This window comes from Fringilla coelebs (genome assembly GCF_963513975.1).
Source record: "Fringilla coelebs genome assembly, chromosome: 8".
Taxonomy (NCBI): Eukaryota; Metazoa; Chordata; class Aves; order Passeriformes; family Fringillidae; genus Fringilla; species Fringilla coelebs.
In genome coordinates this window covers 24,289,464-24,317,060 of record NC_140066.1, presented here as the reverse complement: position 1 = coordinate 24,317,060, position 27,597 = coordinate 24,289,464, and the positions used below count along the sequence as shown (strand labels likewise).

Below are 27,597 nucleotides of genomic sequence, written 5' to 3'. Positions count from 1 at the left end.
CCACTGCTTCACACATCACCCTGCTTGCCTGGGGTCGCCCCACTTGTGCTGCACCCCACACCCCCTCCTCGGGGTGGTATGGTGCTGCACAGCACTGTAGGGCCCAGCTCAACCCTCCACAAGGCTGCCCTGCAGGTGCTCCTACAGAGGCACTACTCTGCAGCCCCCAAGTATGCAGAGCACAGCACCCCCACACTGTGCTGTGCCCCCCACGGCACCATCCTGCACATCCATCCCTCTAATGCTGCTCTGCACTGCCATGGCATTGCCCTGCATGCTCCACGGGGTGCTTCACCACGGTTCACAGCAGAGAATCACAGAATGAATTAGGCAGAAAAAAACTTCGGAGATCAACCTATGACCAAACACCACCACGTCAAATACAGCATGGCTAACTTCTGTAAAGAAACGCTTACTAATGTCCAACCTGAACCTTCCCTGGCACAGCTTCACACTATATCCTCTCGTCCTGTCACTGACTGCCTGGGAGAAGGGACCCACTCCCACCTAGCTACAGCCTCATTTCAAAGGTAGTTGAAGACAGCGATATGGCTTTCCCTGAGCCTTTTCTCCAGGTTAAACGCTCCCAGCTCCCTCAGCCACTCCTCATAAGACTTGAGCTCCAGACCCTTCACCACTTTCCTTGCCCTTCTCTGTAAGGCACAGCACAGCTCGGCACACCCCAGACTCGGCCCGGCATGGCACAACCCCGGCACACCTGCAGCGCGGCTCGATCACGGATGATGTGGGCTCGGCTCGGCTCGGCGCGGCCCGGCACGCCCCAGCCCAGCCCCGTCGCGTCCCCACGTGTCCCCACCTGCGCTGCGGGCCCCGCTCCCGCTCGCGAGTCGCTCACCCGCCCCCGCGCTCCGACGCGTGGCCGCCCTCAGCCAATCACAGAGCCCCGGGCGGCCGCGCCCACCTCCCCCGGCAGAGCCGCCCTAGTACGCATGCGCCATTTGTGGCCCCTCCCCCTGCGCGGGCACGTCGGCGCGCGGGGTGGGTGTGACGCAGTTGCCCATGGTAACCCCGGGCCGCGCCGAGGATGGTGAGCGGGGCGGGGGCAGCGGGGCCGGGGCCGCGGCTGGCGGGGCGGGCTGAGCGACGGGGCCAGCGCGGCCGGGGGCGCCTGAGGCCGCGGATCATCCCCCCGCGGAGCTTGGGGTGATGGGGGCCGGAGGGTCTGTCGGGCCCGGCCGGGCTCGTGGCAGGCACGGGCAGGCCTTGGGCCATGAGAGAGGGTGCCAAGGCAATGGAACCAGGGGGACCGAGCCAGGCTCTGCTTGGTGCTGTCGGGCAGTAGGATAAAAGGCAACGGGCAGAAACTCATGCACAGGAAATTCCACCTGAATACGAGAAAGAACTTTGCCGCGCGGGTGACCACAAACTGGAACGGCTTGCTCAGAGAGTTTGTGGAGTCTCCCTCGCTGGAGATATTCCAGAACCATCTGGACACGATCCTGTGCCATGTGCTCAAGGATGACCCTGCCTGGGCGGGAGGTTGGAGCAGATGACCGACTGTGGTCCTTTGCAGCCTGACCCATCCTGTGACTGTGTGACACCCACCCAGGGAGTCTGGCTGGCCTGGGGTCTGAGTGCCCACCTGGGGTGTCCAGTCAGGCATGGCGGCCTGGGGCTGGGCAGGTTCAGGCACCCATACAAAGGAATGAGAACACGGCAAGTTTGGGGCCTCCAGCCATGGAAGACCCCCGCTGGGGTTGGGGCTCTGGCAGCGCACAGATGTTATGGGGGACACAAAAAAGGGGGTTGAGTCCTAAAAAAGGCAACAGAACTGGTGAAGGGCCTGGAGCACAAGTCCTGTGAGGAATGGCTGAAGGAGCTGGGATTGTGTAGTCTGAAGAGGAGGAAACTCAGGGGTGACCTTATCACTCTCTAGCTACCTGAAAGGAGGTTGTAGGCAGGTGAGGATCAGCCTCTTCTCCCTGCTAGAATTGACCCAAGTGACAGGACAGGAGGAAATAGCCTTGAGCTGTGCTAGGGGAGGCTCAGACTGGACATTAGGAAGAATTTCTTCACATAAAGAGTGATTGGACATTGTAAAGGACTGGCCAGGGAGTTGGTGTAGTCACCATCCCTGGAAGTGTTTAGGGGAAGATTGGAGAGATTGTACATGGCACTTGGTGCCATGTTCTAGTTGACATGTAAGTGTTTGGTCATAGGTTGGACTTCGTGATCTCAGAGGTCTTTTCCAATCTAATTGATTTTGTGAATCTTTGAATCAGGTCTAGACAGGGGCTGGGAGGCTCGAGGATGCTATGGGGGGGGGGTCTTTGTTGGGTTGGAATCAGCATGCCTGGACTTGATTCAGTCAAGGTGTGATAGAGGGGTGGGTGCTTGGGAGGGCTGGGGACCAGGATGGCAGTGGCCTGAGGAGGGAAGGAGCAATGGAAGAGCCTGGCAAGGATGGAAGGCAGTGCTCAAAGATTGCCTGTGGAGAGTCTGGGAGCAGCTGTGATTCTAAAGGTGCACTGGACAACCCAGCCAAGGTGGGAGGAGGCCACCCTGGGACTTGGATCCTGTCTATAGAAATTGAGAGAGCTAGAAGAGAACTTGCTGAGGTGGAAGGGCTAGTTTTTGATATACAGCCTGAGAAGGGGTTGTGTACCAATCCATGGCAGAGAGAGACTGAGGGGGTTAGGCGTCCGGAGATGTCCAGGACAGAGTGCTCAGGGGCTGAAAGAAAACTGCCAGTTGGGTGGGATGGACAGTCTGGTGAGTCAGTGGGAAAACCCAGTCAGTGTTTGGCTGGCTAGGACAGTTTGCTGGGATGTTGTGTGCTCTGGGGTTTTCTGCCATGGGCTGGCAAGATGAGGGACAGTCTGGGTTCAAAAGAAGAAATAAGAATAAATTGTGGGAAAGACTGGAAGTGGAATTTTGATGTTGATGAGAGAAAGAAAGATCCCAGGAAGAAAAGAAGTGTTGGAAGAGAGAAATAAATTGTTTGAGAGGTAGTAGCAGGGATTGAAAGGAAAAACTGGGTGTCTTGGATGGAGGGCAATACTGGGAGACTGGTGAGGTGGTGAGGGTGTAGTGCAGTCTAAATTGAGGTTGGAGGAAGGTTGGATGATGGACCAGGGTCATCCAGGTGATGAAGACAATTTGGGTTTAGATGCCAAAGTAATTGGGGTGGGACAAGTGGGATTCTGGCAAAGTGCAATGAGGACCAGAAGGGGGGGTTGGAACTATGGGTGAGGGGTAGTGACAGAGAGCTGCTGTGGATGTAGAGCCACTCATGAGGATGCTGCATGAAGAGAGAGCACAAGCAGAAGGCAATAGCAATGGGGAAGGAGCTTTCCCAAGGGCAAAGCCTTATTTTGTCCAGAAGCCCTCTGGACATAAGTTGTATTCATGCAAGCAGAGGGATTCATGCATGGGAGGAGGTCTAAGCAAGAGCACCAAAGGCAGCTTCTCATCTTCACTGGGTTAATTCTGGTTGCATCCCTACCTGCTGGGTCACAGAGAAGAAGATTGAGATAAAGCCTGTGGGATCTGCTCTATTTCAGATGAGTTGGTGATGGGGAATGTCACACCAGGCACCAAAGCCATCACAAGATGGACATCTGCTGTAAAGATGACGGCAGCTGCCTCCAGCAGTGCAGTGCTTTGTGGGACACATTTGGCTTGCAGCTGCCAGATCTGCTCTTCTGCCTTATGATGTCCTGATAAGCTGGTGTAGTCTGGGATCTGGCTGCTCTTATCCAGGCGCTTTGTGTGTGGAGGGGGTGACTGGGTGTTCGCCAGTGTTCGTGTTATTTGATAACAACATTTTACTGCCTCTTTGTCTATTTTCCACTTCTTGGAGTTGTTTTTTGGATTATAGCCTCTCAGGCAGGGTGGGTGGCACTTTGGGGTGCCTGGTGGGCTGGGTAGACTGGACAGAGGACTGGAGAGCAATGCACTATCTCTCTAGATTCTCAACTTTCATTAAAACAGAATAATCGTTTGTGGTAGAAACTCTGAAACAGCAGCAAATACATCCAAAGCAGCTATGGCAGCCTGGGGGTATGGGTCAGCAGTCAGAAATCATCCAGAAAGCTTGATGTAACAATTTAGTGCTTGTCATCTAAGCCATGGTAGCTGCCTGTGAGCATGTTCCTGCCATGTCCTAATGGCACTGGGAAGCGCTAAAAGTCCCCTCAACAACTGCTTGCTCCAACTCCAGTGATAAGAGGGTTAACGCTGAGCTTTAAATAATTTCAGTGTTCATCCAAGTGAATAAGTACAGAGGGGCAGTGTCTTCTTCTACAGAGCATACTAGGATTTCTCACAGCTGTGAGGCAGGGGTGGTGGAAGGTCGTAGTTGGAGCACTGAGGGAAGGATGAGCCATAAAACTGCAAAGCATGAGAGATGTGTAGAGCTGAAAGTCTTTGGCACCGTAAAGCGGCATCTGCAGTGGGCGCATGGCAAGGGCGAAGGGAGGCTGCTACATGAAAGGATATGCTGCTTTCCAGGGTTTAGGAAATGCTGTATAAAGCAGAGCTTGTGGCTTCTTCGTCGCAGTAATGCTTCCTATTGTCACTGTAATAACAATCTTTACCAAGAGATGTGGTATGTTATTGATAGATGCTGGGGCCAGAGGATGGCCAGTGTTTTTTCTAAAACCATTGATTGAAGATGACATCATTGTGTCAAAACCAGATTTGTCAAAGTGTGGCCCTGTTTTATAGTTGAGGAAACTGAGTCACAGAGTGCCTAGCTGACATAAGGCACATCTGGTGAAGAGGATAAAATAACAGCATAGCTAAATACATAGTCAGGCATCTTCCTCCTGGTCTTGAGCTCATGTTTCTAGGAAAACCAGCATCTATGTTTTGCCTGCTCTAGGTGTACCTCATACTTAGAAATTCTTTATTTTGTCTTTTTTTCCTTGGCAGTAAAGCTCTCCTTAAAACGGCCCTACTGAAAATGCTTTCAAGTATTATTAGTGTCTCACTACTTTAGTTTTCAGTACAGTTCAATGTCATATTTTACTGATTGCTGAGAGGTTGATATGAGAAATCACCTGCAGATAGGAGAGTGTACCAGGCACTGGCCAAGACTTTGAAGTTCTGAAACCAGACAGAGACTGCTGACATTGTCCAGTGCTGGGCATTGGCTCTTCTCTGCACAGGGCAAAATACTTCTTTCAAACCTGCTGAAACCAGAGGAGTTTGATTTTAATTATGAAAAGACAATTCATGCTGGTATTGGTTTATGTATCAAACTGGAAAGTGCTGTGTGACCTCTTTGACAGAAAACTACGTTAGTAGGTTTGAGCTGGAAAAGCTCTGTAGGTGACTCGACTCCATTAAATTTTGGATTTCAATGCAGGAAAGAAAGTCTGCATTGAATGACACCATATGGTGGAGACATGCAGTAAGCAAATGATTTTTTGGGAGTTTTGCCAGAGTAAGAAGTATTGAATAAACTGTGCTCAATAGATTAATTTACTTCGGTTGTATTTTGAAAAAGACTGGATGATTTTATGACCATTAGTGACATTTGCAGTTCTGCAGCCGAAGATAAAGGTAATCAGACGTCATTCTTCAGGGCACCAGCTAATCAGTGCAGTTGTCAGGAAGGACTCCCCTCCTCCAGCTCTGTGTGCAGGATTGCACCCTGGATGACAAATGTAGCCTCATATATCCACTGTGCAAGGCAAGATATTTGGCTCAGCTAAGCCCCTCGTCCTTCCCTATGTCACCTCCTCCTGTGTGACTTTCTGAAATCATCACGTGTACCCTCTGTCTTTAACTTACACTTTAAAAATTATGTATTATTGCTTAATAGAAAGTAAATAAATAAATTGGTGTGCAAAGCTGTGCTAGGTGCAGTGCCGGCAGAGCACCAAGGTGCTCCTGTGACATGGAAATATGGTCTGTCTGGGGTGAGAGATAACCAACTGATACAAATAAGTAGAATCCAAGACAGGTTTGAGCTTGACACATTTGCTGCCTAAGCCTCATCAAGGATTGTAGGTGTGGCAGAGAAGGAATTAGCAGAAGAATCATGGGCTGGTTTTATGGATATTTTGTGAAGTTTCTCCCACGGTTGTAGGAAAGTCACAGAAGTTTGAGAATAGACCTCAGCAGTGCTGAGGAGCTGTGGGGAGTCAGGAGTTGTCATATTGATGGCAAATGTGCTTGGCTGAGATGAGTCTTGAGGATAAAGTCACTTGTGGTTGCAGTAGTGGGGAAGAGGGTATCTCTGCAGGGGTGTAGAGATGGGGAAGATGTGGTCGTAATGGCAGGCTGACCTGCTGAGCTTTGTGGCTCTATTGCATCTTGGTGAAGTGAATTGATTCTACCTAAATCTTCACCTCTAGTGGATAAACAATTGGTAGTGACTGAGGGTAGCTTTATTTTAAATTCATTATCTGAGCCTTGTGGCTAATAAAGTTAAACAGAATACATTTACTTCTCTTTCCTAATAAGAATCAACCGTGCTTTGCAGCAGCTTGTGGGCCACACTTTTTTATCCATGCCCCGTGTATCCAGCCCTTAGTATAAGGGAGAATTATTCTTTCCATTCTGGCTTTATATTGCCAATCTGATATAATATTTAAACAGATGATCTCAATGCTCTGTTTGTCCCAAACCAATTTTTGCTTTGGCCTGTAAAGTGAATCTTCCTTTCAGTGGCTTCTGTGGTACAGGATGTAGTTACATGCATCAACTAGTTCAAGAGACCCATATACAGCATGAATAAACCCACAAAACCCTTAGCTAGGACTATAAATGTCACTGTATTTTTATATATGTAGGATTTTTTTTTTTTGAGAGAGAGAATAGGATTACTGCATGCAGCTATAATTGAAAGTCCTTTGATAATTTGGTGGGTATTTTAAACCTAGCAATGATATACTTTCATAAAACCGCACATCCCTGTTTTCTGAAGGATGTTAATAAGATGGTTAGCTTTGCTTTCATGCTCAATGTGTTTATGAGTGCTCTTACCCATTTAGTTGCATCTTCGAATTTAATGCCCCACTCTGATTTCATAGCAATTGTCAGGAGTCTCTTTTTCTTTATTGTATGTCCCCGCTCACTGTCTGGAAAATACAGTCTCCTCATTGCTGACCCCATCAGTCTGTCTCCTCATGGTGCTTGTAAAGAAAACCCTCTCCACCAAGGACAAAGATGTTTTTAAACAAGCCAATCTGATATAAGACATAGTTTGCTTAACCCAGAGGTGACCAAGAAGCGGTTGCTGGCTGACTGTGCCCAGCCTTGAGTTGCTCTGTCTGGCTGCCCTTCTCCAAAGGCTGCACACGCTGCCATGCTGTGCTGTTCATTATCTGAGCAGCATCTGCAGTTCCCTTCTCTGTTACAGATGCCGCAGTCTGCTTAGTTTTGTGCAGCTGACACGCTGCCCTCACACTCCTGTGAGGTGTCTCTCTGGCTCCTCAGCCAGCTCACATCTACCCTGGCCTGCTCAAGACTTGTCCTGCTTCTCACCCTGGACACTCGAGTGAGCAAGTGCCACTGGCCTGGCTGCTATGCAGGCATCCTGAGAATCCTCCCTTCTCACTACTGGCTAAGTCCCAGCATGAGACATTTCTTACCTGCCCTGCTTCAAAAATCTTCTCCTCCTCTGTTGTTTCTGTGCATCCTCTTTGCACCAGATCTTCCCATTTCATGGCTTTCTACCTGACAACTCCCGTCAATAACAAGGCATTGCTTTCTGACTCTCCTCAGCCCGTCAGTTTCAGCATTGTGTTTGCCAGCAGAGGAGTGCTTGTCCATCAGTGTATGTACAGCAGGGGCTTCTTGTCCCACATCGTGGTGGCATGCAGCAGGGTACTCTGCTGAGTTATTTTTTCCAGTCTACTAAGCTGTCAGGAAATGCCTTCTGTCTTTCTAGCCAGTGTGCTCACAAGATCAATTTAAAAAAATTAAAAAGAAAAAAATGAGAAATGCATCTGGACATGGCTTTCTTTATTTTTAAATCTTTGCTAACTACAGGGAGAATGCTGGATTCACATTTTAAATACTATTTACAAAACAGTAACAGTCATGGGAACCAATACTATTATTTGGTTCTTGATTTAAGTTGTATATACAGACCGTGCTGGCAGCTGCTGAAATAAAGTCCACTTCTCTATGTTGCCTTGCTTGTCTTCCAGCCTTTTAAATCAGCTTACTTTATACCTTAGAGAATACTTTTATTTCTATATATATCTTCTCTTCTATTGGCTACCCCCGATAATCCTGTGATCAGCCATGCAGCAGTGTCACTTGAGTAGAATATGGAACGATGCTGATCGTTTTCTCATAGGCTGTCATACTAGCCCAGAAATAGCATCCATCTACAATGGGAGAAGCTCTATTAACATTTACAACTGTTCCTCTTCCCGACCCTTGAGAATTGCTCCGTGGTAGATAAGCAATACTTTGTAATACATTTCCTTGCGTTCAGTATTTTGGAGTTGAATTCTGAACTATAAAGGCACCTAATCCCGATCTGCTCTGGGATACACTGCTCTGCTCTTAGCAAGTGGAGCTGTGAATAGGATTAGCATTTCAACAGCTTCTTTTTTTAACTGTGAGCAATAAACTAAAATAATAGGGCCTGATTCAGAGCTCTCCAAAGTCGGCAGTAGTGCTTTGGCTGATGAACATTGGCTTTGGGTCAGGCCTATAAGAATGGGAAATTCAGTATTTCCCTAGAAAGGAAGGAGAATGTGTGAATTTTAGAGTTCCTGCTCCTGTGGAGTCTGTCCACACTGAGCTGAAATCCACAGATTTACAAGCCAACAAACACAACTGTAAATTTGACGGCAGGTGAAAAGAAAATGTGTTGCTAGTCATGCAGTTAAAACTTGTGCTTTTTAATGATGTCAAGGGCACTTGGGACATGCATATAAACAAGTAACCACTAGAGGTATTTTTGCTGCTGTTCCTTTTTCCTCAGACATGTGGAAGTGCAGGCCATCATCAGGGCAGAACATGGGCTGGGCACTGTGGCCAGGGAGATGAGCTGTTGGGCTGGCAGGGCTTGCAGTGACTGGCTGCACTGAACACAGCCCTTCAAATTCATTAGCCATGGGCCCGTGGGTGAGAGGCAGCTGTGAGCATCTGGCCCACAGGGCTCTGCACATGGTGTTACAGGCCTGTACACTTCAACTAAAAGCTGTTTTGGGGCTTTACTGTGTCTGTGCCAGTGCGTGTACTGAGCAGGCATAGCACCCTCTACCAAGCAGAGCCCATTTTTAATCCTCAGCTCTTGAGCAGGGCCTGGATTCCCAGTTTTTTACCTGCCTATCACCTACAAAATAGGTGATACCTTGAGCCTGCTTATTGGGCAGTAAGATTGCAGTTTTGCTATTGCTTGCACAAGCTCTGAATTTCTGAACCTCAGCTTTCCATAGTGCTTTTTAAAAGCACAGCAACAGTGGCAATCCTGCAGCTTTCTACACATACCTTTCAAACCCAGTTTTACTAACTTCCCTCTCTCCTCCCTGTTTCTTACACATCGCACAGGTTTTTCGAGCTGTAGCTGGTAATTTAACAGAAATCCATTAAATTACTCTGAAATTGAAAATGCTTGCAGGGGTGGATCAGATGTCACATGCATTTGAATCTCTGAGCGTTACTAAAAGCTTTAGCATCACGACCTGTAGTGCCAAGTCCTTCCCAAAGCACTCCCACCTGGGAGCAGGGAGGTGAGCAGTCAGAAGCAGCATTTGCAGAATGGCTGAGTTTGGGAGTGGGCAGAAGGACACTGCTGGAGACAGGGGATGTGTTGCAGTGGTGACACTTGTACTGCAACGTGCAGCTCTTTATCCTGAGGACAAGTTTCTGATTGCCACGGTCTGGAGGGGATCGGGAGCAACCTTCGGGCTCAAATAGTCCTTGGCTCTCAGCAGGAATATTTAGAGGGTTTAGTTCCTCATAGCAACAAAGCACTTCAAGACATTTAACTGATTACACCCTTGCAGGTCGACAAGAAGCATTTTGCTATTGGGAGAACAAAAAGGCTTGAGATGTGGGCCCCATGGGCTCAGGTTTCTGCTGATATTTGAACTTTCTTCCTGGCTCTTCATTTTAGTGGGCTTCAAGAAGGGAGAGATGGAACAGGAATGCTGAGGTCTTCAGAAGGGGCTGTATGTGTTGCCTGGATTTTCTCAGGCAAATTAGTAGCAAGAGCACCTGTGTCCACAGGCAGGGTCTGAGTGTGGTGTGTGCTTCTTGGGCTCTGAGGAGGAGTCCCTGACATGCAGGGGCTGCAGAGTAGTGTGGCAGAGTGCCAGAGACACTGAGGCATTCCTGGTGTTGCAGCCTGCTCCTGTGCCCTTAGCTGCAACTGTCCCTCTCCTGTGGGGTAGGCTGGGCTGGGCAGTGAGGGGCAGGTGGAAGTGGGGTGATTTGCATCTCTTGGTTACATGCCAGGATCCAGAATATTTTTCCAGCCATTTTAGAGAGGTGCTGGTCTCTAACTGGTGGCACTGACAAAAGCTTGGGTGTGCGGCTATAGAGGTGCATGTTTGTAAATGAGCTGACCTGCATATTCTGTTTCCTAATCCTGAGTGATACTGTCAGCTCAGAGAGCTGAGCCTGGGTAATGACTGGAATCCACTGTGCTTTTCTTAGTGAGGATGTGTGGTAATCTGAGGTAGTTGTTAAGTGCTACATCCTGAGAATCAGAACTGCACATGCCCCATGGGTTCAGCATGTTTTAGACAGATAAACGGGGTTTGAGATGATCAGGTTAGTTACTATAAGAACCAATGTCAGGTACATTGTAACCTGCAGTTACCTAGGAGGTAGATCAAATTAATGGGGTTTTCCCTTTGATAAAGGTAATGAAGAGCTTGCAAGGATGTGGTCTGCAAGCTTCTGCACAGGGTATGCATAGGCACTGTCTCCCTGGCATAGGGAATGCCAAACAACTGTGTGACAAGAGCAGTGCAGCCAGTGGGGCACCCCACTGCCTGACATTTCTGCTGAGACCTTGTTGGTACTCTGAGATGGAAGAAAATAGGGGCAAAGGGAGGAGTAGGAAATGAAATGGGAATAGGGACTGCAGAAAGGTATTTAGGGTGTCTTGCAACCCACCACCAGACAGAATCCATTTCAGGGGAGGAGGGCATAACATTGTCGGGGATGAGAGTTGGGGTGGGGAAATAACAGTGTGGTCTCTCTTGTGCATTTAGGGTTTACTATCAATCTTGCGCAAACTAAAAAGCACCCCAGACCAGGAGGTGAGAATCCTCCTCTTGGGACTGGATAATGCAGGCAAGACCACACTCCTGAAACAGCTGGCATCAGAGGACATCAGCCACATCACCCCAACACAGGTGAGGAAGGCCTCTCCTTCTTGAGGCAGTTACTGTGGTTCCACCTGCTATGTTATACGAAGTGCTCATGATTCTAAAAGGGGGAGCAACTGGAGCCTGGTGCACCATTAAGTTTGTGTCTTTTCTGCCTAAGAGGAGGCTTCCTGAAGGAGCCAGAGAGCTTCAGGCCACATTGGTCAGGTAGTGCAAAAGTGGATGAGTGCTGTGGAGTTCTGCAGAAGGCTTTTGAGTCATGCTACGATTGCATGGATGAGACTTTGTTCCTGTTGTCCTTGCCAAACAGGGGACATGTAGAGTGGATGCTGCAGCACTGGACGAACCCTTGTCTAGCTCCAAGGGTTCTGCATATACCAGTGCTCCTCTCTAATGTCTCTCATGCCCTTTTGTTGAGCTTTGGGGTTGGAGGAGAGGGATGGCTCCCATCAGAAGCACTGCAGCATTGCTCCAGAGGAGGTTGCTAGAGAGCTATGGGAGATGCTTCCCCCCCACCCTGTAGCTGCCTCCCAAAGCTCCCAGCCCTGGCACCCTAATTCCAAGCCTTGGTCCCCTGGGTGGTGTGGCAGTGCGTTGCCAGCCCACACCACATCCTGTTTTTCTACTTGAATGCACTTTCAGTTGGTGCTCTAATTGATGAAATGGACCCTTCAGACGTGCAGCTGTTGCTCTTTTAAGCCCAGCATTAGCTGTGTCGTGTCGAATTGAGCTGAGACCTCTGGCTTCATATTAGTTGTGACTGTCTACTCAGCTTTCACAAGCTCAATCTTGCTTCTCACAGTGCCCTTGTTTTCTCCTTATCTGCAGCTCTCCCACCTCTTCCTGCACCCACCCTGCTGAGCTCTCTCAGGGCACTAACTGCATCATACATCTCCATAGGCATGACAGCATCAACCCTTGACCCAAGAACACTGACACACTGATGGTTTAGCGGCTGCTTTGCTGGTGCCTGTCCCACAGCTGATCCATCTTTGTGGCTGCCCAGCCCATCTCAATGCACATTGCAGGCATGGGATATATAAGGTGTTAATGTCTGACTACGAATATGCTCTAGCCATTCAGGTTTATGCTCTATGTGGCTTCGTTTCTGCTCTTTCCAGGGCTTCAACATCAAAAGTGTACAGTCACAAGGCTTCAAACTGAACGTATGGGACATAGGCGGACAGAGGAAGATCAGACCATACTGGAGGAACTATTTTGAAAACACTGATATCCTTGTGAGTATTGGCTGCAGCTGAATGCTGTGTTCATGCAATGGCTTTCCAAGGACTCAGCCAGAAATTCAGAAACAAGTAATGTAATGTCCCAGCCCTCAGCAACACCATTGCCATTGTAACAGGAGTTATTCTGAGCTAAATGGCAAGATTGGTTGAGTGCAGTAAGAAAAATACAGTTATGTTTGTAGAAATCATTCAGTTGCATGTTTTTACTTTCACAGGATGGTGCTGTTTATAGCCAGTTCCTTTCCTCTCATCTCAGTTTCTTTCAAATGAAAGAACATTAATAACGTGTACTTTACCCATCTATAGCTCCTTTCACTGGAGACTCTGAAGGCCTGTCATGGGCATTAGGGACTTAAGCATCATGTGTAGAGGTAGGTCAGTATGGTGCCCTTGTTTTATAGGTGGGGAAACTGAGGCATAAGAATTAAATGCTCTGTCTGGCATCAGATAGAAAAGCTTCTGAGTGAGGGACACAGAGAGACCCCTTGTCTTTTCTTTTTCTCCTTAATCATAAGACTGCCTTTTAATGGTTTCAACAACTTAGCTGTAATTACCTTACAATTAGCTACAGATGACCACAGTTACATTTACAGTGCAGAACCTTTGTTTTTCCATACCAGAGCACATTGCCCTGGGACCCTCCAGGTGCTGTCTTGGCTAGTTTCAAAGAGCACCTCTAGCATGCAGCCAGATATACTAGGATGAAGGCAGACTGGGGGCTACAGGCCTCTCTCTGCCCCAAGCAGCAATACCTGTGGGAATAGAGGAAAACCAGGGTCTGCAGGCTCCCATGGGAAAGGAAGCTCTCTCAGTAAGACACCATTCCTCCCTCCTGTCACACACATAGTAATGTGTCAGGAGCTTCAGTGCACGGAAGGATCAGTGCAACTAGGAATAGGACTCTGTTCACCAAGGCTCATGTCCAGTTGCTGAAAGGTCTGGCTGTGCCTGCAGGCTTAGAAAACATTGTCCAAATGAAGCTGTTATTTAAATGTGACTAATAAACCCTTGATACTCTCTTTTGCCAATCTTTGTTTTTGAGCCTTAATTTGGAATCTAAAGTTCAAGGACAGCCACCACTGCATAAACCCAGTTGATTGCTTTTGCAAAGAGGAACTGTGAGATTTTTCATGGGGTATGATCTGGATTTGAGAAACGAGCAGGACACACACTGTGCTCCTCTGTGGCTGTTGAGGACAGAGATGGTGTGGCTGTGAGGTGGCTATGCCCACTGAGCCCAAGTTCTAGCAGTGTGGGTGGTGGGGAAGCAGTAAGTGTGCAAATCAAGGTCAGCCCTGCAAAGCAGCAGCGTTGGGATCTCTGCCTGCTGTGGCAGGTGCTCAGGATGCAGAGGCTGTGCAACCACAAAACAATATCTGGAGGATTGCTGGCAAAGACAATAAACTACATTGGCCTGTGGGCTTCCACCTTTCCTAGTGTGTGCTGCATGGGAGGTGCAGAAATAAAGGTGAATTTGAAGACTGAAGGAGATGAAAGCAGTTGTTTTCCCTACCCCTCTCTCACCCCAGTTAAAGCAATGTACAGAAAAAAACCCCTTCTTTTCATATGACTAAGAAAATGGGTGGATAGAAGCAGAATCAGTTTGGGGGAAGCAGCATTGTGAATTCAGAGAAATAGCTGGTGCACCGATGGACTTCAGTTCCCCTAGCTGCACTTCATGCTGACAGCCAGTCCCAAACTGGGACATGTTGGCATGTTGGGGGAGCGCTTTGCTATTGCCATACACACCAAAACTGGGATCACATGTATACTGACGGCTCGCTCTGTCTTCTGCCAGTCCTTACCCCTGTTTTAGCCAGTATTTTTACCCTCTGACAAACCTGGTGCAGATTGTGCACTTATAAATTGAGCCAATTTATGCCTCATGCTATTTCTTCATCTAGTCCCACCACTTGCAATTTCTGCCCAACCCATTTATTCCAGGTTGTGTTTTGGCTTGTTTCTCAAAGGAGGTACCCAGCTTTACAGGAATTTCTTTCTCAAACCTCCATTCTCCAACATGGTGTTCCAATTGGTAAACTATGTTACCAAGTGCCACAGGCAAAAACAGGCTCTTGTGTGGCCTTGGCGTAAAAAGAGGTTGGGCATGAGATACACTACAGTTCCCAGGACCCCCTGCATCTCTCTTCCCCTAAACTGCATTGCATAAAACAGAAAAGACCCTCTAAAGAGTATTAAAAAGCAGGAAGTAATTACAAATTCAAATCCATGCAGGTGCCTTTGAATGAGAGCTTGGTCTTGCATCACACACCTGTGATATTTGGAAGCTTAACGCAGGCAAATAAGGTGTGGATATCTGGCTGATTGCATATTCAGACAGGCACCTGCAGCTATTTGGCACAGTGTTTGCTGGTTTGGAAGTAGGCACTCGGCACATACTTTGCTTTCTCTGTGCTGTGCTTTTGTGGCTTTTGCCCCAAGCACTGTTGTATCTAGTTCTCATCTTGCAAAACAGCTCCCTAGTGAGGATTGAGCGGTGCAGGAGAAAGCCTGGCTGGATGGGACACAGAGCCATTTCTTCCCAGTTAGAGAAGCACCGTAATATGGAAGGTGCCACCTTTCAGTACACAAGCAGCACTCGACCATTGCATTCATGTGTTGTGGACTCCCCCAGAGATGTCCCGAGGGAGGACAGGTGACAGTCCAGTCTCGCCCCAGAGCACAACTGCCAGTCCTGCAGCTTCTTCCTTTCTTTTGCTCTGTGTGTCCTACCCTAAATGGGATGCATAGGTGTGGATGCTTGGTAGGGGCGGGGAGGATGTGTGTAGCTGATCCAGTATTGGTGCACGTGCTTGGGATCACATTGCAGGGACAGGCCTGTGTGTCATGCCCACGGGCTGGTCCCCATCATGTGGCAGCGGGTGCGTGCTCTGCTGACGCATCCCCACGCAGCTGCGTCCAGCCCTGCCGCGTGTCCCCCAGCCTCTGTCAGTGCACATCAGCCCCCAAGTGTTCTGCAGAGAGGCTGGGAGGTTGCTGGGTTACCTCCTCGGGCCTCGCATACAGATTTTCCTGCTGCGTGTTTGGTCCCATTTCAAACAACTCAAATGCTGCTCATTAAGCGAGTGCCTATAGTTTAATAGATATTGCTGCTAAAGATCTTCCCTCCTCCTACTATTTGATCAAAATTATCTTAGAAGCATGGAGTCTTATGCTGAGACTGCCTGCAAGGATGCCATTTATCTTGATGGCAGGGTGCTGTGCTCATCTATTCCCTGAAAACCAGGCTGACACTTGCTCCCTGTAAGCCTCCAAAGAGCATGCAGATGACATGCTAGCAGCTTCAATCACTACTGATGGGGAATGGCAGCAACTGGAAGCAAAATGCTCAGTGTTTGTCACCAGTCCCCTCCCTGTCTGCTATCCCAACATCCTTCAAAAACCTTCAGGTATCAAGCAATGAAAAAGGGATACCAGTCTATTCTTGCCTGCATGTTGTACTGAGGTTCCCCACTTTTTTAGATGGGAACTGAAGATGGAGTCTTGCAGGCTGAATCCAGCCCTCATACCCAACCACCCTTTCCAAGATGCTACAGTAGGATTGTCTGATGGAGACAAACTCAATGTCCCCAACACATTCATATGTCCCCTGAGTGCCATTTTGTGCCTTGGTGGCTTATTGAGGAGATGATGCTAGAGAGCAGCATGGCACAGTCACACCAGGCCAGTGTTTGTACACTTTGCTGGGGTGAAAGGCCATGTCCGGCTCCCCATGTTTTGCCCTCCTATGCTCAGCTTCAGCTTGTAACAATAAGTTTGAAACAATGCCAGCCTGATCTCTTCAGGTAATATATGCTCTGGTGATGTTGACAGCATCACCAGTACTGCTGCCAGCTCCTTTCTGATTCTACCCACATGGTTGTCCACTCCCCCGGCATTAAAAGAGGTGGTTCCTCTCCTTTCAAAACATCATGGAGTTTTGTCAACATTTGCTGCAAATAATAGCAAGGATCTTCCTGCCCAAAAATGTAATTAGTAGGTTCAACTCACTTAAGCACATGCTACTGTGGAAGAGTGTCTTCTGGGAAGGGTAACTTTTCCTGTCATTTCTTTTTTCAGATCTATGTCATTGACAGTGCAGATAGGAAGAGGTTTGAAGAAACAGGTCAGGTAAGTTACTTAAGCCCAGCTTCCTTTGAAGTAACTCAGTGCTTCTGAGTGCCCCTTGCTCACAAAACTTAGGAAGAAGATTTTGTTGTTTATGAAGGAAATTTGCATTTCAAGAGACTTGCCTTTCAACATCAATACAGATTATTTTGGTAGATGTGAAACAAGGAAAATAGGTAGCCTAATTCTGTTTAAATAGAACAGTGTTCATTAAAGTTATACAATAATAGCAAATGGAGCCTAATACTAAAAGCACAAATTTCTCTAAGTCCTTTAAACCTTGCCAAACCAAGACCCTGAGGAATCCTATTTTCTTATTTTCGAAACTGAAATGGAAATCATATTGACTTGATTGTTTTTTTGGATGTAATTGTAAAAAAGCAAAGAACTATCTAACTAATACTGGCTAGAAAATAAGATTTCCATTTTACAAATTCTGATGTTTTGTAACATTTTTTGTTTTAGGTTGGAACAAACATAAGACTTTTAAACTTCATTGTGTAAAATTCTGAAAGTGACAGTGTCCCAATATAGCTAGCAATCTTCCCCACAGAAATGGGAGATGTAGATTAAAGCCTTCTGTTCTGTCTGATTTGAAGGAGATACTTGATTTTTTGCCTCTCAAGTCCCATGGACACACCCCAACAGCAGAACTGTTGGTAGTTCTAGGGGTAGGGAATCTTTCCTCTGCTGGAGCTATTTCATTTTATATCAGTAATTAAATATTCATTGGGCAAAAGAGATGGAAAGGAAGCAGCAGCTTAGATCACTTGCCTGAGTCAGGCGGAGCCAACCTAAACCCCTCCTCATATTTCCGCAAACACTTTTGATTTCAATAAATCAGCCATGTCAGATGAAAGACCTATTTTGTTGAAAATTTCCCAGCCAGTTCTGTTTATAACTCCATCCTCTCATCCTGGCTTCCAAACCAAACACTGCTCTTGTGGGGGATGGAGTTGTAGTTCCACTGCAGTTTAGCATCTCCTTGACTGCACTTGTTTAATCCAGAAGTTTCTATTCAGCGGATAAAAGATGTTAGAACGTTATCTGAGAGCATGAGACCTTTCCAGCTAAATAAAGAGGGCACAAAAATCTCCTATACTCGTCTGTCTGCAATGCCAGCAGTCTCTACAGGTTCATGTTCTGCTGAGTTTGTCATATGTTCCCATAGGGAAGTGACTTGAGACTGAGTGCCGGTTTCACATGAGACCATTGCACAACCTAGACATGAAGTATTTCTGCCACCATTGATGCACTGCAGATTCAGATTTGAGCTATTAAAAAAATCTTTTTGAGTCAACCAGTTTTGAATGAACAAACCCTTTTTTAAAGATGCCATCCAATGTGTGCTGTACATATGGAGCCAAAATTCAGCTATTAAGGCTCATCTAGCTTGTCTTCAGCTAACCAATGCCTTCAAAAGTATCAGCACTTTCCTCTGGGAGGGAGATTTCCATTTTGGGGGGCGGTGGTGGTGAGGGGGAAGTCCTCTCCTATTTAAATTGCAGTGATTAAGGCTTCGAACAACCCCTTGAAACTCATGATTAGCAAAGATATGAGGGCCAGTGTCAATGGTTGCTCAGGTACAAATCAGGTCAGTCAGGCAGTGACTTAAGACAGATTCCTCATACTATCAATTTACATGTTGTTTTTTGCTGTTTCATCAGTTTTGGTCTCCTGGGATCAGAGACTGGTAAAACACAGAGTTGTAGCCTTTAAGGCAACTGCTAATTTCAGACCAAAATTAAGATTTTTCTAACCTGTAATTGGAAGAAATAGCTTTTGAACCTTGGGCAGAGATGATTGTATGCATTTTTGCTCTCTTATAATAAGATCTAGGTTTCACTGGAACACACTCTTCTAGCATTTGCCCTAAATATATTTCTAATTAGAGACAAGCATTGGTGGTTGAAGGTTTTCTTCCCTTCCCTCTCCCCATCTTCCCCCCACCCCACTCCCTTGTAAATGATACAGGAGCTGGCTGAGCTTTTGGATGAAGAAAAGCTTAGCGGAGTCCCCGTGCTCATATTCGCTAACAAGCAGGATTTGCTGACGGCTGCCCCTGCTTCGGAGATTGCCGAGGGACTGAACCTGCACACAATCCGGGACAGAGTCTGGCAGATCCAGTCTTGTTCAGCTCTTTCGGGAGAGGGAGTACAGGTGAGGCTTTGCAGAAGGCTTGCTGTGCCAGCAGGCCATCTGTAAGAGATTGTTGATCTGCAGGGTGGGGCTGGACCTGCCTCACCGATGAGGGTCAGCACAGCCAAAGCCTTGCAGTGCAAAAGGCGGGTGGTGCGTGTCTTGCGTCCTGTGCAAAGGGAAGGGAGAGGTGGGGGCCCTTGGGGTCTCTTCATCCCTGGTAAAGGGGAGAGCAATTGCCTCCCCACCCAGGAGCCCTTAGCTGGCCCAGATGAAGACATTGATTTCTTTTAAAGAGACTGCTGTCAGGTTAATCATTCTCACAAAACAAATTGTCTTTTACTATTAACCCTTTGACTGGTACGAGTGTGCACTCTAGAAATCTGATTTACCTTTGCTACTGATGTCATTTGGCATTTTACTAAACCCAGGCACCAGGGAGAAAAACTGATCAATTTTTCTGATCCAGAGAAATGCAAGAGTTGCACATAGAGCAACAACCACTTCTAATGTCAGCATGTGGGGCAGCAGAAACACACCTAGGGGCCTGCAATGTGTCCCTGTGCTGAACTGTAATAGTTGTGTCTTGGGCTCCTGTGCTGTAGTCAGTTCCTGCCGTATAGTAGCTCTTTGTAATGTAAATGGGACCTAGGTTTGTTTATTTCACTCTTAGGTTTTCCTGAATTAATGAGGTATTTGCAGAGCTCGAAATCTGAGTACTCCCTTCACTGATATTTAAAGAAACAGAATGGTGAAGACATTTATCTTCACTGCAGCTTCAGTAAAACCTTATTTGCAGATGCTACAGAGCAGTTCAGGATAGTGAGATCTCAAGCTGAGTATGAAGAGTCACAGAAGCAGCTCTCCATGCTGAGTGGGCTGTAAAATGGCAGATGAAATTCAGTGTTGACAAGTGCAAAATAATGGACATGAGAAACAACAATCCTAATTATATGACAATGGACTCAAAATTAGCTGCCATTACTCAGAAGCAGATCCTTGGGAACAGAGCTCATCAAAGGCCAAAGAGGAAAATTCAAACACTGGACAATTACAAGAAAGCAAAGAAGAAACATCTTATCTAGCAGGTTAAAGTCATTGTTAGCCCATATCTTGAACATGACCTCAATTTCTGTCTCTGCCACATTTAAAAATGTTTTAGTAGTAATAGTAGAATCATAAAGTCCAACAAAAAATTAGGTAGAAGGGTCTTCAGACAATCTTCAGACCAACGTCATGTTTAAAGCAGGGATAGCTGTGAGTTTAGAGGAGGTTGCTGAGTCTTGTCCAGTCAAGTTGTAAGTATCTCTAAGCATGTAAATTCCATATCCTCTCTAGGTAACCTCTTCTAGGTTCTTAACTGGCCTAATCAGAAAAAAATACAGTCCGCATATCTGCTTAGAATTAGGAGAGATTTGAGGATCCTGTCAGGAATGATCAGCAGCACAGAGTGGCATCTGTATACAGGGATAATAAATAAATTAGGACAAGCAGTTTATAAGAGAGAGGACAGAGAGTGGGAACATCTTCAGGATTTATAAAATAAGGTATAAAAATGTCAGATAGACTGTATGCTATTTTTACATTGCTAGAGGAAGAGCGTTCCTAATGAAATAATCAGAAAACGGTTTAAAAGAAATGAAAATAAGTGCTTCTTTGCAAGTGGCATAATTAAATTCTGGATCTCATTGGCACAGGATGTTGGGGAGACCAAAGGTATCAGAAAAATACTTAAATGAATTTCTGAAGAAGGGAGGTGCAGGCAATCACTGACCAGTAAGATCTGGAGACAGCTTTTGACTGAGGAACAGCTTGGGCCATGAACTGGGAGCAAAGAACAGAGTAAGGCAGATCCTGTTCCTACATGGTCTTTCCCCTGGCATCCAGAAAGAAGGTGCTGGCCTGGAGAAACCATTGGTCTGACCCAGTACAGCAATTCTGATTTTAAATTCTCTGAATCAGTACAGCAGTTCTGATTTTAAATTCTCAACCTGATTTTTAGACCTGAATGTAGTAGGTGGTGTTCTCTACGGGGCCTGTAGTTAGCTAAGCTACAAATTCAGCTATGTTGTAGCCAGTGTTGTAAAGGGCTTTGGCTCTAATCTCTGCTCTGAAATTTCCAGTCCAAAGAAATCTGACCAGGAAAATGAGGCTGCAGTTGACAGCGTTTCAGGCAAACATCTGTCACCTTCCTACCTCCTTCAGGCCCTTCTCTAGTTATGGAAGTCCAAGGGAGCTCTCCAGCTGCAAAGGGGCAGTAAAGAGACAGATGAAATTCAGAGATGTGTGTGGATATGGAAGAAGTAAATGATACAAAGTGTCACTTTCTGTTCTTCAGCTTTGAAATGTGCTTCCTTCTCAGGCAGATTTGTGGGCTCTCTAGAGTGGGCTGCACACTTCTCCACTGACAGCACCTTCTTGCTGTGTCTCCTCCGTGAAGCACAGCACATCCCTAATCATCCAGTAGGGCAAAATACTCAGCCCAATACCCTCTGCCAGGGAAATGAAATCTGGTTCTGCATTCATTTCCAGAAAATAGAAGACCAGAACTAAATAAAAGTATTTGCAGGCCTATGTATTTTGTTCATCGTGCTTATCTAGACAAATTAGTTTAAATGCAGCCCAGATAACATCCCACTTTGTTGTTATCAGTTTCATTGCCCTAAATACTGCAACTTACTCCATAAATGATTATTACAGAAAAGTCAGGAAAGTCGCAAACTCTCTGTAGCTTATAGAAGAAGAGCCCCTACATTTCTCTTCAGCCATAACTTCAGCTCTGTCAAATCAGACAGCAAGAATGTCAAGCACTCCTTTTCCTTGCAAATGGAACAAAATGTTTGGGGAGATGGCTTTTAAACTAAACCCAGATCAGCCTAGGAAAAAATGGTGTCTTCAGTTTTGGGACATTAAGGAGAGGTCAAACTTTAGGAGAATCAAAGAACTTGTTTAAAGAGTGAGATTAGGAAAGATGTTTTTCAGGATTGTGGTACACCAGGGCAACAGGTACCAGAGGCTCAGAACAGGAGCTCTCCATGTATGATTAAATCTCAGGTTACTGCTTTAAGGACTTTGTTGAGAAATGACAATGAGTGGCAGCAAAATGGAGTTGGGGAAGCATCAGGTGTTCAGAATGAAAGCCAAGGAACGAGCACACCAACCATAGCAGGTGAGGGAATGGATTAGCTGCAGTGGAATTGGAGACATTACTGACAGATCTTGCAAGGAAGAGTGGTGGCATATCTTGTACTGAGCACATGCAGGAACAGAGTTCATATGGGAAGATGTTTGTGATGGCTTGAAAGAAGAGCAATGGGCAAAGATAAATAATGCTGCTACATGTAGGAGAAATAGTTTGAAGGTCATTTAATTAGTTTAGCAGCTAGCACCATCGTGTATAGAACTGGGTAGTTAAGACTGGGGATTTCAAGGTTAATGAGATTAGATTATGGTTAATAGAATGATATAAATTTAGAGATTTTAACTATTATTTGAAATGGGTTATTTAATAAAACTGTTAATTAAGGGGGGAATCCATATAGTCAGCTTCTCTTTTAAAATTAACCATTAGGGACTCTGGAAAAGGGGGCTAGCAGTGTCCTGAGAAGGCTCAGAAGAGAGGTGACTGGGTTAACTGGAAACTCCATGTAGTGTCTCTGGATGCCAGCTGGCAGCCCCTGTTATGCCAGCTGAAGACTTCATTACCTCCCGACTGTAACTGTGGGCAGCACGTGTCTTGTTAATCAGACTTCATGGTGCCATTGAGGCTTTTTCAAGCAAAATGTCTGCTTGGGTCTGATCTTATCCTCAGCCCCAGTTGAAAAGCAGGAAAGCCTTTTCTCCTTGCCACAGCCATCTGGGCTCTGCTTCTGGAACAGGGTACTGACCCGCCTACACTGAGACCTCAGCAAGTGAGGGAGGTGATTACTGATGACAGCAGAGGAACATAAGGGAACTATTGCCTTACAGTGACTCTCTGGTGCCATGTAGGCTCTCTTGGGGTATTTGTGACCAGATCTCAAATTGTAGCCCTTGGTGTGCAAAAGCTGTGTACATTCCACCCTGGCCAGCCAGAGTTGGTGTGAAAGCAAACAGGTCCCCTCTGCTTTGCTGCCTCCTCTCTTGCTGAGGTGTTATTTAGGGGCCAGGGTGTGATATTAAATATGACTCAAGGCTTGGGACCAATGTGTCTGCTGCAGCTTGTTTCTTGTCTGAAGCAAGATTCTCCAATCAAGGCAGCAGGAGTTCAGCCTGCCCCGAGGAACTGTCCTCCAGAATGATGATGCAGCGTATTGTGTCCAGAGTCTCCCAAACATAATGACCCTCTGGATACCATTAAAAGCCAGTGAGACTGAGAGTAGCCACTAAACTTTTCCAATTTATGCCCGATCCCATCTGGCCCAAAGGATTGTGGGAAAGGCTGAGCCCCTGTCTCTTCCCTGGCTGTTTCAACCTAGTTGAGAATGAAGCCTAAGACCTAAGTTATGTCTGTGCTGACATAAGGGCAAGATTCAGAGCAGGACCATCCTTGGTGGATACCACATACCAGGGTGGTATCTGCAGAGCTTAGGCTTAGTCTTAGCCAGGAAAGGCTGGATGGGGATCTCCCACATCTGAACAAAGTTCTGGAGCTATTTGTAAATATGATTTAAAACCAGTTTTGATGGCTGCAGCTCTCCTGGGGCGGGCAGACCCTGTGCATGTTGAGGAAAAGCAACCCTGTTTCCAGATTACAGGGCAGTGTCTTCTGATTTTTAAGTAGGTTGAGGAGGGAGTCTACAGGGATACAAAGTCTCAGAGGACAAGAAAATAAGCTTTCACCCAAGCAAAACCCAATGGATAATGTACTGGCAGGAGCCTGTAAGAGCCAGCCTGTATGATCACTAGAGGTGCAAGGAAACGACAGATAATGAAGGCACAGTCCTGGCTGTGCAGAGGGAGAAGAAAGTGACAGTTAAAATAATGCATACCAAAAATGCTAGAGATTGAGAATTTTGCACTTGCCTGACCCAATTTGTTATGGCAGACAGAGGATTACATGAAAGGATTAAGCTTTTCTGTCCTTAAGGTCACATTAGGGGTCACAAGTTTGTGGCCTTGCCTGATCCCAGGCTTGCAGGGGAGCAGAAATCGCGAGGCTTTTTATGGGGTGGAAAGGACTTGTTCGCTGTGTTTGAAGTCAGATTACTTCACTCCCATAGCCGCAAAGCTGATAATGCAGAGAATAAGCAAGCAGTGGGCTAATCTTAAGCAGGACTTTTTATTTCTCCCAGGGAAGGCTCTACCAGTACTTTCCCAAAGGGCGTTGGAGTACAACTCCCTTGGCACAATAGCAGATGGGACTGCAGCAAGGCGGGGTTGTGTGAGCAGCATTTCTCTGCAAGGAGCGTTATCCTCTTCCCTGGGGTTCTCTCTCTTTGCTTTGGTAAAGTTTACTAGCTGCTTGTTAAGGAGCTAAGAGAGGCAAAGCTGAAAGATCTGAAATCTTTCCCTGGCTAAGTTTTCCCAGGGTTGGCTTGAGGCTGGAATACTAATATTGTATCCGCCTCAGTCCTCAGAGTACCTGCCAGTGTTTCTGTGTCTCAACAAAGCAGCACGAGGACATCTATCAAAATCTAAATGTTACTGTAGGGATTATACTTTCTTCACAGAACCATCTTTTAAACATGCAGATATAGGGACAGAGTGTGCAGGGACAAAGGATGACAACAGTTGACTCCTTCAGGACTTGACTCTTTCAAGCACTGTTTCCTCCTTCTCATGTGCCTTTCCCAAAGCAGCTCTTTGTGTTTGTAGCAGCTTTCTTGGATTTCTTTATCTTACCAATGCTCTCTCCTGCTTCACACCATAGGTAGAAAAACTGCAAATGTACCTTTTAGGTTTTTTTGCTTTCCATTGCACTTGGTATTCTCCAAAGCATCTGGGGACACTACAGAACAACAACCCCCCTCAAAAAAAAAAGTTGCACCAGAAGCTGCAGACGTAGCTGAGGAAGGCATCTCACATACAACTTTCTGATACAGCTGAACATGTTAGTTTTCCCTTTATCACTGTCAGGCAGGGGGTATTTACAATTAAATGTGATTTTTCCTGTCAATTAACTCATGCCAGAAGAGAGTTTTTAAAATCTATTCCTGCTTTAAAAGTTTGGTGACCTACTTACGTATTTCAAGCGTGTTTGGAGTTCACCTTTCCTCTTGCATTTTGCTATGTCATTCTCTTGCCCTCGTTAAATGCTTCATGCAGCCAGGCTCCCAGCCATGGTAAATCCCATCATAAACTCTCCTTTATGACCCTCGCTGTGCTGGTGCTGCAATGGTCTGCCTTTCTCCTTGCCCAGCTCCCCAATGGCAGCAGGCAGTGTTTTAATCACTGTGAATTCAGGTTGTGGTCAGATTAGGTAGAAGATAGGATGCGTGTTTGTTGTTTTGCAGTGATGTATTGTTTCTGGGATTACTGTGCTGAATAGCAGAGGGTGTCAGCTGATATTTATTACTTTAAGCTGTCTCAGCTGTTCTGGTTCAGCAAATAAACCTACATTCAAAATGAATGAGGAGCTCTGCTTGCCTTGTATGCCATGATGTGTGCAAATGTGATTATTGCTTCCAAGGCAGGGGAAGCTGAAATCATTGTGGGAGCATTTTTAGTTATTTATTTATTTTTACTCTTTGCAGGCAATCATGCAGATTTCTAAAGCACACAATCAAGTCAAAGGCTTGACACCTCTCCTTCCAGCCCCATTGTTAAGCCCTGGCATTCCTCATGCTGGGAATCACTCGCTCCCTCTCTCTCTAAAGTGATAAGCTTTAAACCATGCTATTGATTGCTTAAGGCATTACATGTTTTACACCTAGGTTATCAGTGTTATTGAAAGGGGAAGACACAAAGCTACCGGGCCTTAAAATGAATCTACCTCTCATCTTTTCCCATTTGCTCAGAGGATTTCAGACAATTTGTTTTACACTGATCTCTACTGGGGAGATAAATAAATGAAACTGGAGACACCAACCCTCCCCAAGGTTAGAGTTAGAAGTGTTATTAGTGTAGGGCCTCATGTGCACCCCAGCACAAACTGGGCTCACTTATTCTTTATTTAACACAGCAACAAGGGCTGATTTCAAAGTTGCTGCTCCCCTTCAGATAAGAAGTGTCACATAGCGCAGTTATCAAGGTGAATTGGTATTTTCAAGTGAGAACCTCTCTGCTTCTGATTAAGCCCTGAGGACTCCCTCTCTTCTCTCTTAACTCTTTAGCTCCCCTCTGACATGACCACCACCTTTGTAGCTGAGGGACAATATAGAGGCACAGCAGTGAGTGTTGGCTCACCCAAAGGGCCTGCTGTACTCTGCCTTGGGCTACCTGTCCTTGGAGAAGCTGAGGCCCTCGGCAGCCTTTTGGCAGTCTGGGAACAAGGGAATAGGAAAACAGCAACACTGCTACCATGAGGCTACCAGTGATGTTTGCCAAAAACCTCTGACCTTTCTGAGGGTCTAACTAAGGTTGTTGTGGTAATGATACAAAAATGACCACTGAACATAATACAGTGAAATCCCTCCACTCTGAACTCTGAAATGATATTTGCCTGACTTCCAAACACAAAGATGTGCTGCTCCTCTCTCATCCCCAAAACCCTGCCTTTTGCCTTCAACCTCCCTATCCACAGAGATACCTCGTAGACAGGACAGAGGTAAGGGATTTGATGGGACACAAATATGAGGAGACTGTGCATCTTGCACTCCATTGTGCACATCTCCTGACGGATAAGTGACAGGAGCAGATGAAGCTTTGGCTTTCAATAGCATATTCCCTTCTGGGATCTCAGCAATAAACTCACAAATCAGGTATTCACAGCACAAGTGTTGCCATCCTGCTTGCACTGGCCAGAGAGGTCACCCACGCATTTTTACAGAGATACCTTAAGGAGTATATCAGCCTCTTAAAACATGACCACATAGCTTCTCACTGAACCCCTGTGGGATCCCTGAGGGCCCATTTTCTGTGGGGGCCTGAGGAACAGGGAGCAGGGTCCAGGTCTGGTTATTGCAGTGACTTTCATGGATCTGGATTTCAAAGCTTGCAGATGAACAGAGAATTAGACCTGTTTTCTTAACAGGGGGCTGACTGTATAACAAACAGTATCCTAAAATCCAGTCTCAAAGATAAGATGACTTGCCCAAGATTACACAAATCATCTGTAGGCGAACCTGGAACTGGCCCTTCATCTGCCACTGACATAGCTTGAGTGCAAAGTGATCCTTCCTCGTAGGACCTACACATAGTGATGTGATGAGATGATGCTACTTTTTATGGTCAGATGAAAGATTTAATAACCTCTGTGTGACAACATCTACCAAGCAAGGAAGCACTTATTTTTTTAACCCACAGTAGTTTTGGGGACAGAAGGGCAGGCAGGGGGTCAATGAGGAGGCAGAACATAATGCTTGTAGAATGGTGGTGGGGTGGGCTTGGGGGATTCCTCCTCCTGTCGCTTGACTAACGTTACCTTTCTCTGTCTGAAGGACGGCATGAACTGGGTGTGCAAAAATGTCAGTACTAAGAAGAAGTAAAGCGTTCTGAGCTGCATGGAAATGGAGGAGCGGTGGGAGCAGAATTCTAGCCTGAAAACACTAATTTGCTGCTTTCTGACCAAATGTTTTTCCATCTGTGCACAGCTACAGCTGTTAAAAGAAAAAAAAAAAAGAGAGAAAAAAGGGAGCAACATTGGCTTAAACCTACTGCTGGATTTGGAACTTGACCTGCTCTTTAGTATAATTTTTTTTATCCCAATAAAGGAATTACATATTTCCTCCCTA

General features: G+C 46.3%; 1 protein-coding gene across 1 annotated transcript; it reads left to right on the top strand.

Annotated features, from left to right (window-relative positions):
* Positions 1-979: 979 nt before the first annotated feature.
* Positions 980-27,597, top strand: ARL3 (ARF like GTPase 3). The gene is made up of 6 exons (XM_084210509.1): positions 980-1,048; positions 11,157-11,300; positions 12,395-12,511; positions 16,598-16,648; positions 18,620-18,805; positions 27,304-27,597. The coding sequence occupies exons 1-6, from the start codon at positions 1,046-1,048 to the stop codon at positions 27,349-27,351; spliced, it is 549 nt and encodes a 182-aa protein (XP_084066635.1). The 5' UTR covers positions 980-1,045; the 3' UTR covers positions 27,352-27,597.